Here is a 15,868-nt window from a genome sequence, read left to right as displayed (position 1 = left end):
CCCAAGGAGTCTTTCTGCGCATGTGCAGTGTCTCCTTTGCCCCAAAGATGGGAAATATAGGACCTCTTGATCTTTTACTCAAACAGGGTTTAGCCCCTCTCTGTTCCTGCCATGACTGTTATCTTAAAGTGTACGCAGGACACAAAGCCTGACTACTTACCCTGTTTCTGTTGTTATTCCTATTTCGAAGTGCAAACAGGAGGCTGGTTTTAAATATCTATCCTGGAGCCCACCTATCTCCTGTTTCAGGAAATGCAAACAGGAGGCCTGTTGTAAATGCCTAGCCTGGAGCCCATCTACCACCTGCCCCACTGACATTAAATATTGGAGCTGTCCAAAGCTTGAACCCCCTTCTTTTCTCATTTTGCTACCCTGGGAGAGTTCATCCTTAAGAACTGGAAATTTTAGGACTCACCTTCCTGTCTGGACTTCACCAATAATCCTGATGTTACCTTACATACAGCCTTGACTCCTTTGCTCCTTCCCAGCACTCTTGGCAAAGTCCTAACTCTCTGCCAACTCTGCCATTGCATGCATGTGGCTGAACATATCTGGAGGGAAAGGAAAACACATACCATGCTGACTGGTCTCACTTTGAATTTTTGGTTAAGTCTCAAGTAGACCTTGTGCTGGCTGACAATCATACTACATGTCCCTAGTCCAGTGGTCTTCACCCTGGAGTGTGCAGACTCCAAGGAATACACAAAGTCCTACAAGGGACAGGAGGACATGGCCAGTTATGAATGTATCCATTTTCACATTCTCTATTTCTGTATATCCTTTTCCTAAAACTGATTTACCTGTGAACTTTTGTGCATATTTTCATTTCTCTCCTCCTCTTTTGCCATTGCCCATTTGCCATTCTCCCAAGATGAGGAAATATAAAAACATCTGAGTTGCTAAACTAAAGTACAATTTGAAATATTTGAAATATTGTTTTTGAAAGTAAATGACTCTAATGATTGAGTAATGAATCCTTTAGCAAGTCAGGTGGTTTTCAATTCGTTGCTTTCAACAAAATTAAAAGAGAATCTAATTGAGTTTTCAGCTTGAATATCATTAAAATACATTTAATGATGGCTCATTATGTGATTTTTGGCATATAATTCAGAAGGAGTTCAAAGAAGTGAGTGTCATTGCTATAATAAAAGTATTTCCATTCCCATTTACTTATTTATGTGAACAAGAACTCTCAGCTTTTATTCTGATGAAAAAAAATAGATAGAGAATTGTTACTGAAGGTTGTCTTATTCCAGCTATGCTATTCTTATGATTCAGTGATACATGAATTGTTACCTAAAGCAAGCCCATGTGCCTGAGGCACAGTGAGGCCAAACAATACCGGAACGTTGTTGTTGTCAGAGTCTGGAGCAGAGAAAGGTTTACTGCAGGGCCAGGCAAAGAGACAGGTGGCTCATGCCTTAAAAAGCCCAAACTCCCCAAAGGCTTTCAAGCAAAGCCTTTTTCTTTTTCTTTCTTTTTTTTTTTTTTTGGCCACACTGTAGGGCATGCAGGATCTTAGTTCACTGACCAGGTATTGAACCCGTGCCCCATACAGTGGAAGCAAATGTGGAGTCTTTACCACTGGACCGCCAGGGAGGTCCAGCAAAACCCTTCTAAAGGCAAGATGAGGGAGTGGCGTGGTTAGTTGTCGCAAACTTCTTGGTGTGGGATCGTTTGTTCTTGCAGCTGTCCAGGTAGGTCAGTTCACAGGTCATGATGTTCCTCTAAACCTCCAACAAGACAAATGTTATTCTGTGTTCAGGTCAGGTCAAGGTCAGGCTATCCTGTATACTTGAAGCTATAGGCAACAACAGGTGCAGAGCCAGCATGACTAAGCACAGGCAACAGAGCATAAAGATTAAAGTAAAAGGAGGACTTACCTGGTGGCACACTGGTTAGGAAACCGCCTGCCAATGCAGGGGACACAGATTCGAACCCTGCTCCTGGAAGATTCCACATTCTGTGGAGCAACTAAGCCCATGCACCACAACTACTGGGCCTGTGCTCTAGAGCCCAAGAGCCACAACTACTGAGCCTGCATGCTGCAACTACTGAAGCCCACACGCCTAGAGCTTGTGCTCCGCAACAAAGAGAAGCCACCGCTCACCACAATTAGAGAAAGCCTGCACACAGCAACAAAGACCCACCACAGCCAAAAATAAATAAATAAATAAATAAATTTTTTAAAATAAAAGAAAAAAGTAAAAGGAACAGATCTAATATGGAGTCAGATTTGTTCTTCCTTAATACAGAACTAGCTAAAAACCCATTAAAATATGCATTGTGAATAAAATTTTATATTTATGTTTATTGATATCTATCAAGATGTATAATATATTTATGTGATTTTGATCAATTTGCTTTGTTGCTAATACTTCAATCCAAAAGAAAAGTTTAAACATTTAGAGTATTATGGTTAAAAGAAATTAAAAAGAACTAATTTTTAAAAATATATTTTGTTAAGAGAAATATAGAAAGATCAATACAAGACTTTCACATATAAAATACATTAAGAAAAAATTATGTAGTGGAAGTGAATGAAATATGAATTCAAGGAAAAAGTAAATAATGTAAAATGTCCAGCTGTTGAAGAAGACTTTATTCATATGTTCTATCTGTTTTTTTTTAAAGATTTGTTTTTTGGATGTGAACCATTTTTTAAAAGTCTTTATTGAATTTGTTACAGTATTGCTTCTGTTTTATGTTTTTTGGGTTTTGGCCTGAGGCATGTGAGATCCTAGCTCTCCGATCAGGGATTGAACCTGTAATCCTGCATTGGAAGGCGAAGTCTCAACCACTAGACCCCCTGAGAAGTCCCTATTCATATGTTTTTCAAAAGGATGATGTTGAATAACAAAAAGCTATGGCATTGGGACTTCACTGGCGGTCCAGTGGTTAACACTCTGCTCTTCCACTGCAGAGGGCGCGGGTTCAATCTCTGGTTGGGGAACTAAGATCCCACATGCCTCGCAGTACAGTCAAAAAAAAAAAAAAGCTATGGCATTTAGGTTCTATTGGTTACATTTAAAACAGTAATATAAACAGTCTTATTTTTAAATGTTGATATTTATAAGATACTAAAATTTTTACACTGTTTGTAGTTATTTAAATTTACAAGGAAAGAAATTAGATATGAAGTAAAAGATATGCAGAAGGTCACATAGTTTTCCAAAATGTTTTTAGGGAACATGCAAGCAAAAAAATTGAAGACTGATGAACTAGTCCTGGTACTATTAGTACACCCAGGCAAGAAGGGACTCTGCCTTGAGCCCACATTTAAGAGGACACCTCATGTCAACACACACAAATGATTTTGAAGGGACATAGAGGTATCTCTGTTACTAAGGATCTGACACTTAATTCTGGCACAGTGTATTAATTATCTCTCACTATATAAAATTACCCCCAAACTAGTAGCTCAAAACAACACACATTATTTCATGATTTCTGTCAGTCAGAAACCTGGGAGAAGCTTAGCTGGATCCTCTGCTTCAGGGTCTCCCATGAAGCTGCAATCAGGGTGTTGCCAGTGATCTCATCTGAAGGCTCAGTTGGGGAAAGACCTGCTTCTAATCTTGCTCCATAAATTGCTGGCAGGATTCAGTTCCTTTAAGGTTGTTGGACTGAAGGTATCAGTCTCTTTTTGGTTATTTCCCAGAGGCCACCCTCAGTTTCTTGCCATGTGGGCCTCTCCAAAGTGGCAGCTTGCTTCTTCAAAGCCAGCAATAGAGTGCCTACAAGACAAAAGTCATGACTTTTAATCTCAGAATTGACATCCCGTCACTCTTTACCAAATTCTGCTCATTAGAAGCAAGTCACTAGGGGACTTCCCTGGTGGCGCAGTGGTTAAGAATCTGCCTGCCAATTCAGGGGACACGGGTTCGTGCCCCAGTCTGGGAAGATCCCACATGCCGCGGAGCAGCTGGGCCTGTGAGCCATGGCCGCTGGGCCTGCGCGTCCGGAGCCTGTGCTCTGCGGTGGGGGAGGCCACAACAGTGAGAGGCCTGTGTACCACAAAATATATATATATATATATATATATATATATATATATATATATATATATATATATATATTTCATAGGATTTAATTAAAATTTCAAAGTTAAATTTTCAAATGGCAGCTTTCTTTTTTCTTAATTAATTAATTAATTTTATTTTATTTTTGGCTGTGTTGGGTCTTCGTTGCTGCTCGTGGGCTATCTCTAGTTGTGGCGAGTGGGGGCTACTCTTACTTGTGGTGCGCAGGCTTCTCATTGCAGTGGCTTCTCTTGTTGCGAGCACGGGCTCTAGGCATGCAGGCTTCAGTAGTTGTGGCACGTGGCCTCAGTAGTTGTGGCTCACGAGCTCTAGAGTGCAGCCTCAGTCGTTGTGGCGCATGGGCTTAGTTGCTCTGTGGCATGTGGGATCTCCCTGGACCAGGGCTCAAACCTGTGTCCCCTACATTAGCAGGCAGATTCTTAACCACTGTGCCACCAGGGAAGCCCTCCCTTCAAATGGCAGCTTTCTATAAATAACTTTTAATATTTATTCAGTATAATTTGCAATTTACACTTCAATTTTAATAGATGATTTAAATATTAGAAAAATAACATTTGAAAGCATGATAATAATTTTAATTTTACATTAACTTCATTATATGTCTTCATGAAAATATATTCAAATTATGTAAAGTTTGAACTCAGTTGCATTTAAGTTTTATTTTATTTTTAATTAACTAATTTTTGGCTGCGTTGGGTCTTCATTGTTGTGTGCAGGCTTTCTCTAGTTGTGGTGAGCAGGAACTACTCTTCATTGCAGTGCACAGGCTTCTCATTGTGGTGGCTTCTCTTGTTGTGGAGCATGGGCTCTAGTTATGTGAGCTTCAGTAGTTGTGGCACGTGGGCTCGGTAGTTGTGGCTCGTGGGCTTAGTTGTTCCATGCCATGTGGGATCTTCCCTGACTAGGGCTTGAACCCGTGTCTCCTGCATTGGCAGGTGGATTCTTATCCACTGTGCCACCAGGGAAGTCCTGCATTTAACTTTTAAATTCTTTAGCCCATTACCGTTAATAGAACATAGATTATATAAAAATCTCAATTATAACAACATAATTAATGACTGCAAAAATGAAGATAAGAAAAATAAATGGTTTGAAATATATATTTATTAACTTGTAAATAATGCATGTCTCTTTTAAATTGAGGTAACATTGGTTTATAACATAAGTTTCATGTGTACAACATTATACTTTTACTTCTGTATACACTATAGTGTGCTCACCACCAAAAACTTTGTTTCCATCCATCACCATAAAGTTGACCTCCTTTACCCACTTCACCCTCCCCTCATCCCTTCACCTCTGGTAGCCACTGCTCTCTCCTCTGTATCTACGTGTTTGTTTTTGTTTGTTTTGTTTTGTTTCTTTCTTTCTTTCTTTCTTTCTTTCTTTCTTTCTTTCTTTTATTCCACACATGAGTGAAATCATATGGTATTTGTCTTTCTCCATCTGACTTATATCACTTAGTGGAATACTCTCAAGATCCGTCCATATTGTCTCAAATGGCAAGATTTCATCTTTTTTATGGCTGCATAGTGTTCCATTTAATATACATACACCACATCTTATTTATCCTTTCATCTGCCAGTGGGCACTTAGGTTGTTTCCATAGAGTAGCTGTTGTAAATGATGCTGCAATAACTCAGGGGTGCATATTTCTTTTAATTAGTGTTTTCATATTTTGGGGATAAATACCCAAAAGTGGAATGGCTGAGTCATATGGTAATTCTATTCTTAATTTTTTGAGGAATCTCCATACTGTTTTCCACAGTGGCTGTAGCAGTTTACATTCCCACCAACAATGTACAAGAGTTCCTTTTCTCCCTCCACATCCTCATCAACACTTGTTATTTCTTGCCTTTTTGATAATAGCCATTCTGACAGGCATGAGATGATATCTTGTGATTTGATTTGCATTCCCCTAATAATTAGTGATGTAGAACATCTTTTTCATGCGCCTATTGGCCATCAGTGTGTCTTCCTTTGAAAAATGTCTATTTGGCTCCTCTGCCCATGTAAAAAAATCAAGTAGTTTTTGAGTTGTATGAGTTCTTTATATATTTTAGATTTTAAGCCCTTATCAGATATATGATTTGTAAATATCTTCTCCCATTCGGTAAGTTGTCTTTTCATTTTGTTGATGGTTTCCTTTGCTGTGCAGAAGCTTTTTAACTTGATATAGTCTCTTTTGTTTATTTTTGCTTTTGTTTCCCTTGCCTATGGAGACATATCCGGAAAGATATTGCTACAATCGATGTCAAAGAGCATACTGTGTATGTTTTTTTCCAGGAGTTGTATGGTTTCAGGTCTTACATTCAAGTCTTTAATCCATTTTGAGTTGATTTTTGTAAATGGTGTGAGGTAGTGGTCTAGTCTCTCTCTCTCTCTCTCTTTTTTTTTGCATGTTGGCTGTCCAGTTTTCCCAGCATCATTTATTGAAGAGACTATTCTTTCTCCAGTAATGCACATCTTTATTTTGTTACTCATCCAGCCATATCTGGTCCACCAAAAGAATACCTAGATACATGAGATAATAATCAAATGTAGTCATTTTGATTTTTTTTTCAGCTGTGTTTCTTTACACACATTCTTTTGTTGTTATGAAAGTAGACTTGGCAAAGTGAGAGTAAAGAACATACCTAACAGTTTATTAGCTTGATAATTAACCTTAAAAAATTTAGACCTATGATATGTGAGCCTCCATTTTTATTCTTGCCCTGGGGCACCTTCTTTTCTCTCCTCAAATCAACTCCCTCATGCCCAGCTGATGACATTACTTCCTAGTTCACTGAAAACCAGGGACAACAGAAAAGAACTTCTTTTTCCACTTCCCACCTTCTCCTACATTTCTGCCCTTAGACTCTGTCTCCTCCAGGCATCACAAATGTGTCTATCTAGGGTCACCCCCTCCACTTGTGCACTGAATCCCAGTCCTTCTCAGTCAAGAGCATCACTCCTACAATCGCACTCCCTGGTCCCTGTCCCTGTCTACTTTGTCATTCCTATCAGCATATAAAAATACCAAAATATGCCCATTTTAAATATCCTTCCTCTGAGCCCACATTTCTTTCTACATTATGCTGCATTTCTTTCCTTCCCTTTATGGCAAAATTCTTTGAAAGGACTGGCTGTACTCTTGTTGTCTTTCTCATCTACTACTTTATCTTGAACTCTTTCCATTTCTTCTGTCAAGAGGTTGGTTTATAGACCCACAGACATAGAGAACAGACTTGTGGTTGCCAAGGATGGGGGGTGGGGGAGGGGAGGATTGGGAGTTTGGGATGAGCAGATGCAAACTATTATATATAGGATGGATAAACAACAAGGTCCTACTGTATAGCACAGGGAACTATATTCAATATCCTGTGATAAACCATAATGGAAAAGAATATGAAAAAGAATATATATATATATGTATAACTGAATCAATTTGTTATACAGCAGAAATTAACACAACTTTGTAAATCAACTATACTTCAATAAAGTAATTTTTAAAAAAAGTGGGTTATGAGGTCCATACCTCCTCCCCTTAAATCTAAACATGTTTGTAACTGTCTTATAACCAACAGAATGCAGCAGAAGTCATACTGCATGATTTCTGAGGCTAGCTCAGAAAAGATTATACAGCTTCTGCCTTACTCATTTCAACATGCTTTTGGAGCCATGAGTGCCATGTAAGAATTTTAACTATCTCAAGTTTGCCATGCTGTGAAAAAGCTCATGCTACATGGAGAGGACAAGTGCAGGTGTTCTGGCCAACATCCCCAGCAGAGAGCCAGCTGTCAGCTAGCATCAACTACCAGAAATGTGACAGAAGACGCCTCCAGATGATCCCTGCTCTCAGTGGTTAAGTCACCCTCAGCCTCTAAGTCTCCCCAGATAAGGACTCAGACATCACTGAGCAAAGACAAGCCATCCTTACAGTGTCCTTTCTGACACAGTATTCCACGAGCATAATAAAATGGCTGTTTTACACCAAGTTTTGGAGTGGTATGTTAGGTGGCTATAGTAACTGCAACAGTGTGTGTGTGTGTGTGTGTGTGTATGTATGTATGTATGTATGTATGTGTGTATGTGCATACATGTATACATTCATATATTTCCTAGCTCTATTTGCTGAGAAGGCCTAGGAACAATGGCATCATAGTAGCAATGAAGATATCTGGCACCCAGATCTTGGTTTCCAAATACTACCCTTTGTTAAAAGAAGCCAGAGAGGGCTTCCCTGGTGACACCGTGGTTAAGAATCTGCCTGCCAATGCAGGGGACACCGGTTTGAGCCCTGATCCGGGAAGATCCCACATGCGTGGAGCAACTAAGCCCGTGAGCCACAACTACTGAGCCTGCGCTCTAGAACCCTCGAGCCACAACTACTGAAGCCTAGAGCCTGTGCTCCGCAACAAGAGAAGCCACCGTAATGAGAAGCCCACGCACTGCAATGAAGAGTAGCCCCCGCTCACTGCAACTAGAGAAAGCCCATAGACAGCAACGAAGACCCAATGCAGCCATAAATAAAATAAATAAATTTATTTAAAAAAAAAAAAAAGAAGCCAGAGGCTCTTGAAGAAATGGTTGATTCCTGGGCTAAGTCAGGAAAAGTACAAATTGAGTCTGAATTACCTCTTGTACCAGAAAGTAAGGGAATGATCAAATAATGTTGTAGACATTGCAAAAGGAACCAGCTTGGAGCACTTTCTCATTTGCCAAATTTGGGATAATTTTTTTTAACCTTACTTTCTGTTTAATTCATTTTGCCAAACAAACATAGTGAAAACTTTAATCTGACTAATTGTACAGAAAATAGAATCTGTAGCAAACATAACAGGATAGACTTAAGTCCCTGGCAAGCTGGATCTCCACGAGATCCCATAGATTGCCTTGTAGATGGCCTCCTGGGAGGGAGGTCCTAGGAGGGAGAGGCACAGATCTGCCAGTCCCTATCAGAAGCACAGGCTGCACGTGGGAAGCAAAAGCACAAAAGGTAGAACTGATGTTACTTGGATCTCTTATCACTACACGTGGAAGAGTTCTGATTGCTGGCCAAACTCAAGGTGTTGTCTTCCCAAACCCATAGTCCTTGGGCATCCTGCCTGCATCCATAGGGGATAAGTTTCAAGTTCAATGGTTCTGAAGCCTCAGTACTGTCAACCAGTGCCCCAGGAGTATGAGGGAGTTCAACAGCGGTGGCCTAAGGTCCCCACTAAGCTGCTAGGTGTCTGGGAGTCCCGAAGGCCGAAATGGGACTCGTTCACATCCTGTGCTTTTTGCGGATGACAGCCATAGCCAGCAGCTGATCCCTCTCGAGGAGTTCTTCACGGAGCTTGGCCTCGGTGAGATACAGGTGAGGATGCTACCCTTCATCTCCTTCATCTTCACCTCCATCAGCGCCAGGATGTCCAGCTGCTCGTCCAGCTTGCAGGAGCTCCTCCTCCAAGGTGCCTGACGACAAGTAGAGTGGTCCGAGCCAGTATCAGGGAAGCCCTCACCCCCCTCCCCGCCCCCCACCAGCTGGGGGCCCTTGGGGCTGTAGCAACCTCTAGCTCCGATGCTGCAGCTGCTGCGGATGCGGCCTATGAACTCCACTTGCACCACCAAGCCCACGGGCTTCCCATCTTCTCCCGCGGGAATGGTGGGCGCCAGGTGGCGTGGATCCCAGAGTCTGGCGCCACCGAAATTTGGGATAATTTGTGCATGAAATTAATGATGATAGTAACTGACTACCATTAATTAAATAAAATAGAAATGCATGGGTCCAGGCAATATAAATAAATATGGTAGTAATGGATTACAAGTTATTGAGTAAAATTGGAATCCATGAGTCCATATGATATAAATAAATAAATGAATAAATGAGGGAGAAAGAAATGTTCTTTTATAGTCGATTGTTGACTGAAAACTGAAAAAGAAATGATGGAGTAAAAAAAAAACATCATCGGGCTTCCCTGGTGGCGCAGTGGTTAAGAATCTGCCTGCCAATGCAAGAGACGTGTTCGAGCCCTGGCCCAGGAAGATCCCACATGCTGCGGAGCAACTAAGCCTGTGCGCCCCAACTACTGAGTCTGAGCTCTAGAGCCCACAAGCCACAGCTACTGAGCCGACGAGACACAACTACTGAAGCCTGCACACCTAGAGCCCGTGCCCCACTACAAGAGAAGCCACGACAATGAGAAGCCACAACGAAGAGTAGCCCCCGCTCACCGCAACTAGAGAAAGCCTGCGCACAGCAACGAAGACCCAACACAGCCAAAAATAAATAAATAAATAAATAAATAAAATTTAAAAATAAACATCATCATGCTTATTCCGATGAGAGTCATTAAAGGGATGCTAAGGCAGGTAGGTGGAGATTTGGTGACGTGTCAGATACTTAGGAATTACAAAGGGACAGTTGGGACTTTAAGGTGGAGAACCTGCCAGACTGGTTTGGCAGCATCAGGAGTGAGATGGTTTTGCCTCCAGCAACTTCTGATGTGATACACAAAGGCCACATCATTTCTCTCTTGCCCCAACATGCACTTAGGTTGGAGAGATTGTACAGAAATGAAAAGCCTGTACTCTTTAAAACTAATTCATGAAAGAGAAAGACATAAGAACTGCCCACATTGAAGGAGTCTGCAGATATGTGACTACCAAATGCGATTTGCGATCCTAGACCAAAAAGGACAGAGACATTAGTGGGACAGCTGAGGAAATCTGAATTGTACCTATAATTGGATAGTGGTGTTGACTTCCTGATTAAGATGGTGTATTTGTTTGTTAGGGCTGCCATAACAAAGTACCACAAACGGGGTGGCTTAAACAGTAGAAATTTACTTTCTTACAGTTCTGAAGGCTAGAAGTCAGAAATCAAAGAGTCAGCAGGGTTGGTTCTCTCTGAGGGCTGTGACAGAAGTCTCTTCCATGCCTCTCCCCTAGGCTCTGGTGGTTTGCTGGCAATCTTTGGCATTCCTTGGCTTGTAGACACATCAACCCTATCTCTGCCTTCACATTCACATGACATTCTGGTCTTGACGTATGCTGGTCTGGACGTGATGTTCTGGTCTGGACATGACGTATGCTGGTCTGTGTCCAAATTTCTCCTTTTTATAAGGACATCAGTCATATTGGATTAAGGGTCCACCCTACTGCAGTATGACCTCATTTTATTTTAACCAATTACATCTGCAACAACCCTATTTCCAAATAAGTTCATATTCTGAGGTACTGGGAGTTAGGGCTTCACTATTTGAATTTTGATGGGACACAATTCAACCCATAATAGATGGTTATATTGGGGTTGAGAGAAATAAGCAAATATAACCAAATGTTGACAAATGGGGAAGCAGGGTGAAAAGGATACCAGAGTTCCCAATACTGTTCTTAAGTGTTTTCTGTAAGTTTGAAATTACTTCAAAAATTTTTAAAAATTCAATAAAGTGCTGAGTTTATGTATTACACAAGATCTTAGTGCTGAACCTACCATGGGGAAGGAACTATAAGGAAATGATAAAGGTGTTTGGGTGGCCTTATTGCAAACTTGCCTGAGACATAGTGAGGGTATCAGAAATTAATACATTATGTTTACACAGCACTTCATAATTTACAAAAAAAAAAAATCTTATTTCGTTTGTCCCTCCTGACAACTTTGTGAGGCAAGACTTTTTCAATTCTATAAAAAAACTAAAGAAAGTTCAGGTAACTGGCCCAAGGTCCCCATCATACAACTGTTAAAGGTAAACTGAGGCATGTTAAATTTTTAAGTTTATTTGAGCAAAAAATGCATTCAAATGGGGCCGCGCCAAACCAGAAGTGGTTATGAGCGCTCCTCAGACCTCAACCAGAGGAAAAACTTAAATGCAGAAAGTGTGGAAACAGAGAAAGGAAATTATTTGATTGGCTATAGCTTAGCCTAGTTGGCTGTGTGTGATTGGTTGTCCTTTAGTGTTTTTTTGTTTTGTTTTGATGTTTTGTTTTTGTTTTTGTTTTGCCTTTGCCTCCCAGCATGCAGGATCTTAGTTCCCCAAACAGGGATCGAACCTGTGCCCCCTGGAGTGGAAGTGCTGAGTCCTAACCACTGGACTGCCAGGGAATTCCCTCCCTTGGCATCTTGATTACATGACCTTGAGGCATTTACAGGTTTAGATTTTGGCTTGCTTAAGTAGGCCGCCATGACATTAGAGCCACTCAGTCTGATGGCCTCCTTGTTTAATTAACACAACTAATAAATGATTAGTTTGGCCCTGATCCAGTTTTTTTTTTTTTTGACTCGTAATGACCTCCTGTGGCGGTAGCAAACGATAATACGAGTTGACTCTAAACAAAACTGTCACTTCCCTGGTGGTCCAGTGGGTAAGACTCCACGCTCCCAATGCAGGGGGCACTGTACGATCCCTGGTCGGGAACTAGATCCCACATGTATGCCTCAACGAAGTCAGCATGCCACAACTACGACCCAGCGCAGCCAAAATAAATAAACAAATACTTAAACAACAACAACAAAAAAAAACCTGTGACATCCTTTGTACCATTTTGGGGTAAACAAGTTCTTCCCAAGAAAACAATGTCTTCTTATTAAGATCAAACTGGAGTTTAGGTACGAGACCATAGAGGCTCCAGATATGAGGTTCACTATGGACCCTTTCCTCCACTGTCCACACTCCACCCCCAAACCACCACCTACGGGGCGGGTGCGGGCCTGTCCCCATATGGACTTCGATTTCCCTCACGAACTTTCAGGCCAGTGCCTGGGGAACAGGGTCAAGAAAAGGCCTTCAACCCGTGCCACAAGATAACCTCTTGGACATTTCCCACCAGCAACTCTCAGACCACGCCCCTCACGCACAAGCTCGCTCTTCCTTATTATTGCCCCAATAGTTAAGTCCCAATCATTCTCCTTCGCACCGCTGGCTAATCGTGTTCTTTCTCTTTTTATAAACCTCCGCCCTGGCTCCTGCAGTCCAATGATTGATATAATCGTCTTCGAAGTCACGAAGTGAGCGTGCGGGGTTTCAGCGCCGCAACCTCGGGGCCCCGCAGACCTGGGGAAGAACTACGCGCCTTCGCGGACTGTAGCCACCGCTGCTCGCTCCCCCGCCACCAGCCACCTAGGTTAGGCGTGTCCCACCCACCCACCCCCGACCACCCAATGTAAAGCAGAAAAGGGCCTTAGGTGCTTGACTGACAGCGGCTCACAGTAGCATACTAGGTCCACTTGCTCACTCTGTCCGTAGGGGCCCAAGACCTTGAGCCTTAAGCTTAGAGGCCCAGAATGACTTGGGCAGCTCCAGCTGGCATGTCTCTGTTGGGCCTTCAGCTTCCGAAACACAGAATTATAAAACAGTAAAGCTGGACAGACTTTAGGAATTGTTTAATCCAGACCATTCACATTGCATTGACTGTTCCAAAGGCTCAGAGGCCTTCCTCTCCTTTCTTTCTCTTGGTTGGGGGAATTAGGGTCAAGCTCGGCAGGTGCAGGACTTGCTGACACCACGCCCCTTAATCCTGGCAAGGCTGAGTAAGGGCTTCCATCCCAGCCTCCGTGCTCCAGCCAGCTGTCACACCGTGGGTTAGGATGGCTGAGGAGGAGGGTGATGTGGACGAGGAGGATGTGTTCCTGGCGTTTGCCCGGAGGCCCTCTCCTCCCAGGGGTCCCCTGCGGCAGGCCATGGACAAGGCCTTCTTTATCTTCCTGGTCCTCATCCTGACACTACTGACGCTGGAGGCTGTTTATAAGCTGCTGTGGCTGTTACCATGGGCAAAGTTTGGGGACTGGCTCCTGAGAACACCTCAGATGGAGGAGGAGCTGGAACTGTGACCGCCTTTCCTATAAACGTCCTCTTTCCCTGCCACAGAGGTGAGAGGGGAGAAAGGGGGAAATGGGGCTTTGGAGGGACACTTGGAGAGCTGAGAGCAGCTATCTTAAAATTTCTGCACCTATACTCCGGGAATTAATTTTGAAAAAGTTTATACTCCTCAAGTATTTTTAAGTAAGCACCTAAAACTTTTCATCATACATTAACATTGTTTCAAGGATGTAATTCCTGGCATACAAAAAATATTCACATTTTAAAATAAAACAATTAAATCAATCTTTTGTGTGTCCAGGGGAGTAGAAATATCAGAGTGACTTGATATTCACCACCACTCGTTTAAAAATATAATTGGGAATCCTTCCTTTTCTTCTTCCATCATTCTCTTTTCTCCTAGAACTCCTATTACCATTCTACTTCTCCACAGACAATTTTATGCTTTTATACTTGAAAGTCTTTTATTGACCAATCTATCACTCTTTCCTACATAAGCATATATATTAATTGAGATGAAAAATATTTTTCTTTCTTGTGACCATAAGACTCTAGTTTTTTAGAAAAATTTCTTCTGGGTTATCATTACAATTATTACACGAGCAGAACTGATTAAATAGCATAAAGATTGTACACATTTTCATAATTGTTAATATTGAAGGTACATTTTTTTTTTCTATGTTTCAGCTTGCAGGATCTTAGTTCCCTGACCAGGGATCAAACCCCGGCACCCTGCTTGGCAGCACAGAGGCCTAACCACTGGACTGCCAGGAAACTACCTAAAAGTACATTTTAAATGAGATAGACGAGGTGGTGCTTACGGTGCCTTGAAAGAAATAGGTTACATGTCTCTTTATTTAAGACAAGGTAAGGGAATTCCCTGGCAGTCCAGTGGTCAAAACAAAAACAAACACAAACAAACAAAACCAAAAAACAAACAAACAAGGTAACATTATCCCCAGGAGATTTCATGATTGAGAACTACAGTAGCCTTTTTTTTTTTTTTTTTTTTTTAAGAGGGAGAAAGTCTATTGTAAAAGAGGAAAGGAAGAAGGAGAAGCTCTACTGCAGGAATTTACTGAGGAAAATAAATTTTGGGAAAATTGAGAATCTGGAAATTAAGTCCCTTATATCTCCCAAATCCGAGTACCCTTGGGCAAGTCTTCATGTCCCCCAATTTGAAGACTATAGGCTTAGACGACTGAAGAGAAGTGGTGTGGGATTCTTTAATGGAAGGGAGAGTTTGAGGTTCTGGGACTCTGAGGGCTTGGGGATGTAAGGGTCTGTGGTCCCAGAAAGTGGCAAGATGCTCACCATCTGTGGAATTCGCAAGGATGCAGGAAGTGGGAAACTCAGCAGTTGGAACCGTGTTAACATTTCCAGTTTCCCCAGAAGCTCACCTTTGGACCCAGCTCTGCCTCCACGAGTCCCTCCAGCTTCCCTAAAGCTGGGTTGGGGGGGGTGTTGGGTGGGCGAGGCGGGCGTCCAAGTCGGTTTCTTCTCTCTTCCTTCTTTCATCAGCTCTCTCAGAGGAAGAGGACGAGAGAGACTCGAGGTATTTTACGAGCCTCATTTCGTCTCACAGCCCTCACAGCGGCAATTTGCACAGATTCTTCTCAGAACCCCCTCCCCACATCGCCCGTCCTCAGGCCCTGGAGCCCCTGGACAAAGCACAGCCTCCTGGTCATCAGCGCCTGCGCCTCGGGAATCCCCTCCAGAGAAGGAAGGAGAACCACCCAGGTCCCACCTACTTGGTTGGTCATTAGTTCTATGGTGAAGCTTGAAAAGCAAACCAACAACAATAGCAGTAATAATAACACATTTGTACAGCGTGTTGTGCTCATTTGTGTGCATGTGTTATGACTTCACGATTGGGAGATGTAGGCAACTGGATGTAGAAATAGCTTCTGGACAGCGACAAGGGAGCGCACAGCCCACAGAAAGGAATGACAGGCGCAGTCGATTAAGCCGTGGAAACTGGTACCTGGCAGGTAGGAAAGCAGCACCAGAAGGCTTGTCAATAGCCCAGTGGATGGAAAGGTTTTA

At 42.3% G+C, this 15,868-nt stretch overlaps 1 protein-coding gene across 1 annotated transcript; it reads left to right on the top strand.

Annotated features, from left to right (window-relative positions):
- Positions 1-13,590: 13,590 nt before the first annotated feature.
- On the top strand, positions 13,591-15,396 carry SMIM40 (small integral membrane protein 40; the record flags this gene model as incomplete). Its single annotated transcript, XM_079712192.1, has 2 exons — positions 13,591-13,872; positions 15,344-15,396. The coding sequence occupies one exon, from the start codon at positions 13,591-13,593 to the stop codon at positions 13,831-13,833; it is 243 nt and encodes an 80-aa protein (XP_079568318.1). The 3' UTR covers positions 13,834-13,872; positions 15,344-15,396.
- Between the last annotated feature and the right edge of the window lie 472 nt (positions 15,397-15,868).

This window comes from Hyperoodon ampullatus (genome assembly GCF_949752795.1).
Source record: "Hyperoodon ampullatus genome assembly, chromosome: 10".
Lineage (NCBI taxonomy): Eukaryota > Metazoa > Chordata > Mammalia > Artiodactyla > Ziphiidae > Hyperoodon > Hyperoodon ampullatus.
This window is presented reverse-complemented; position numbering and strand designations above follow the sequence as displayed.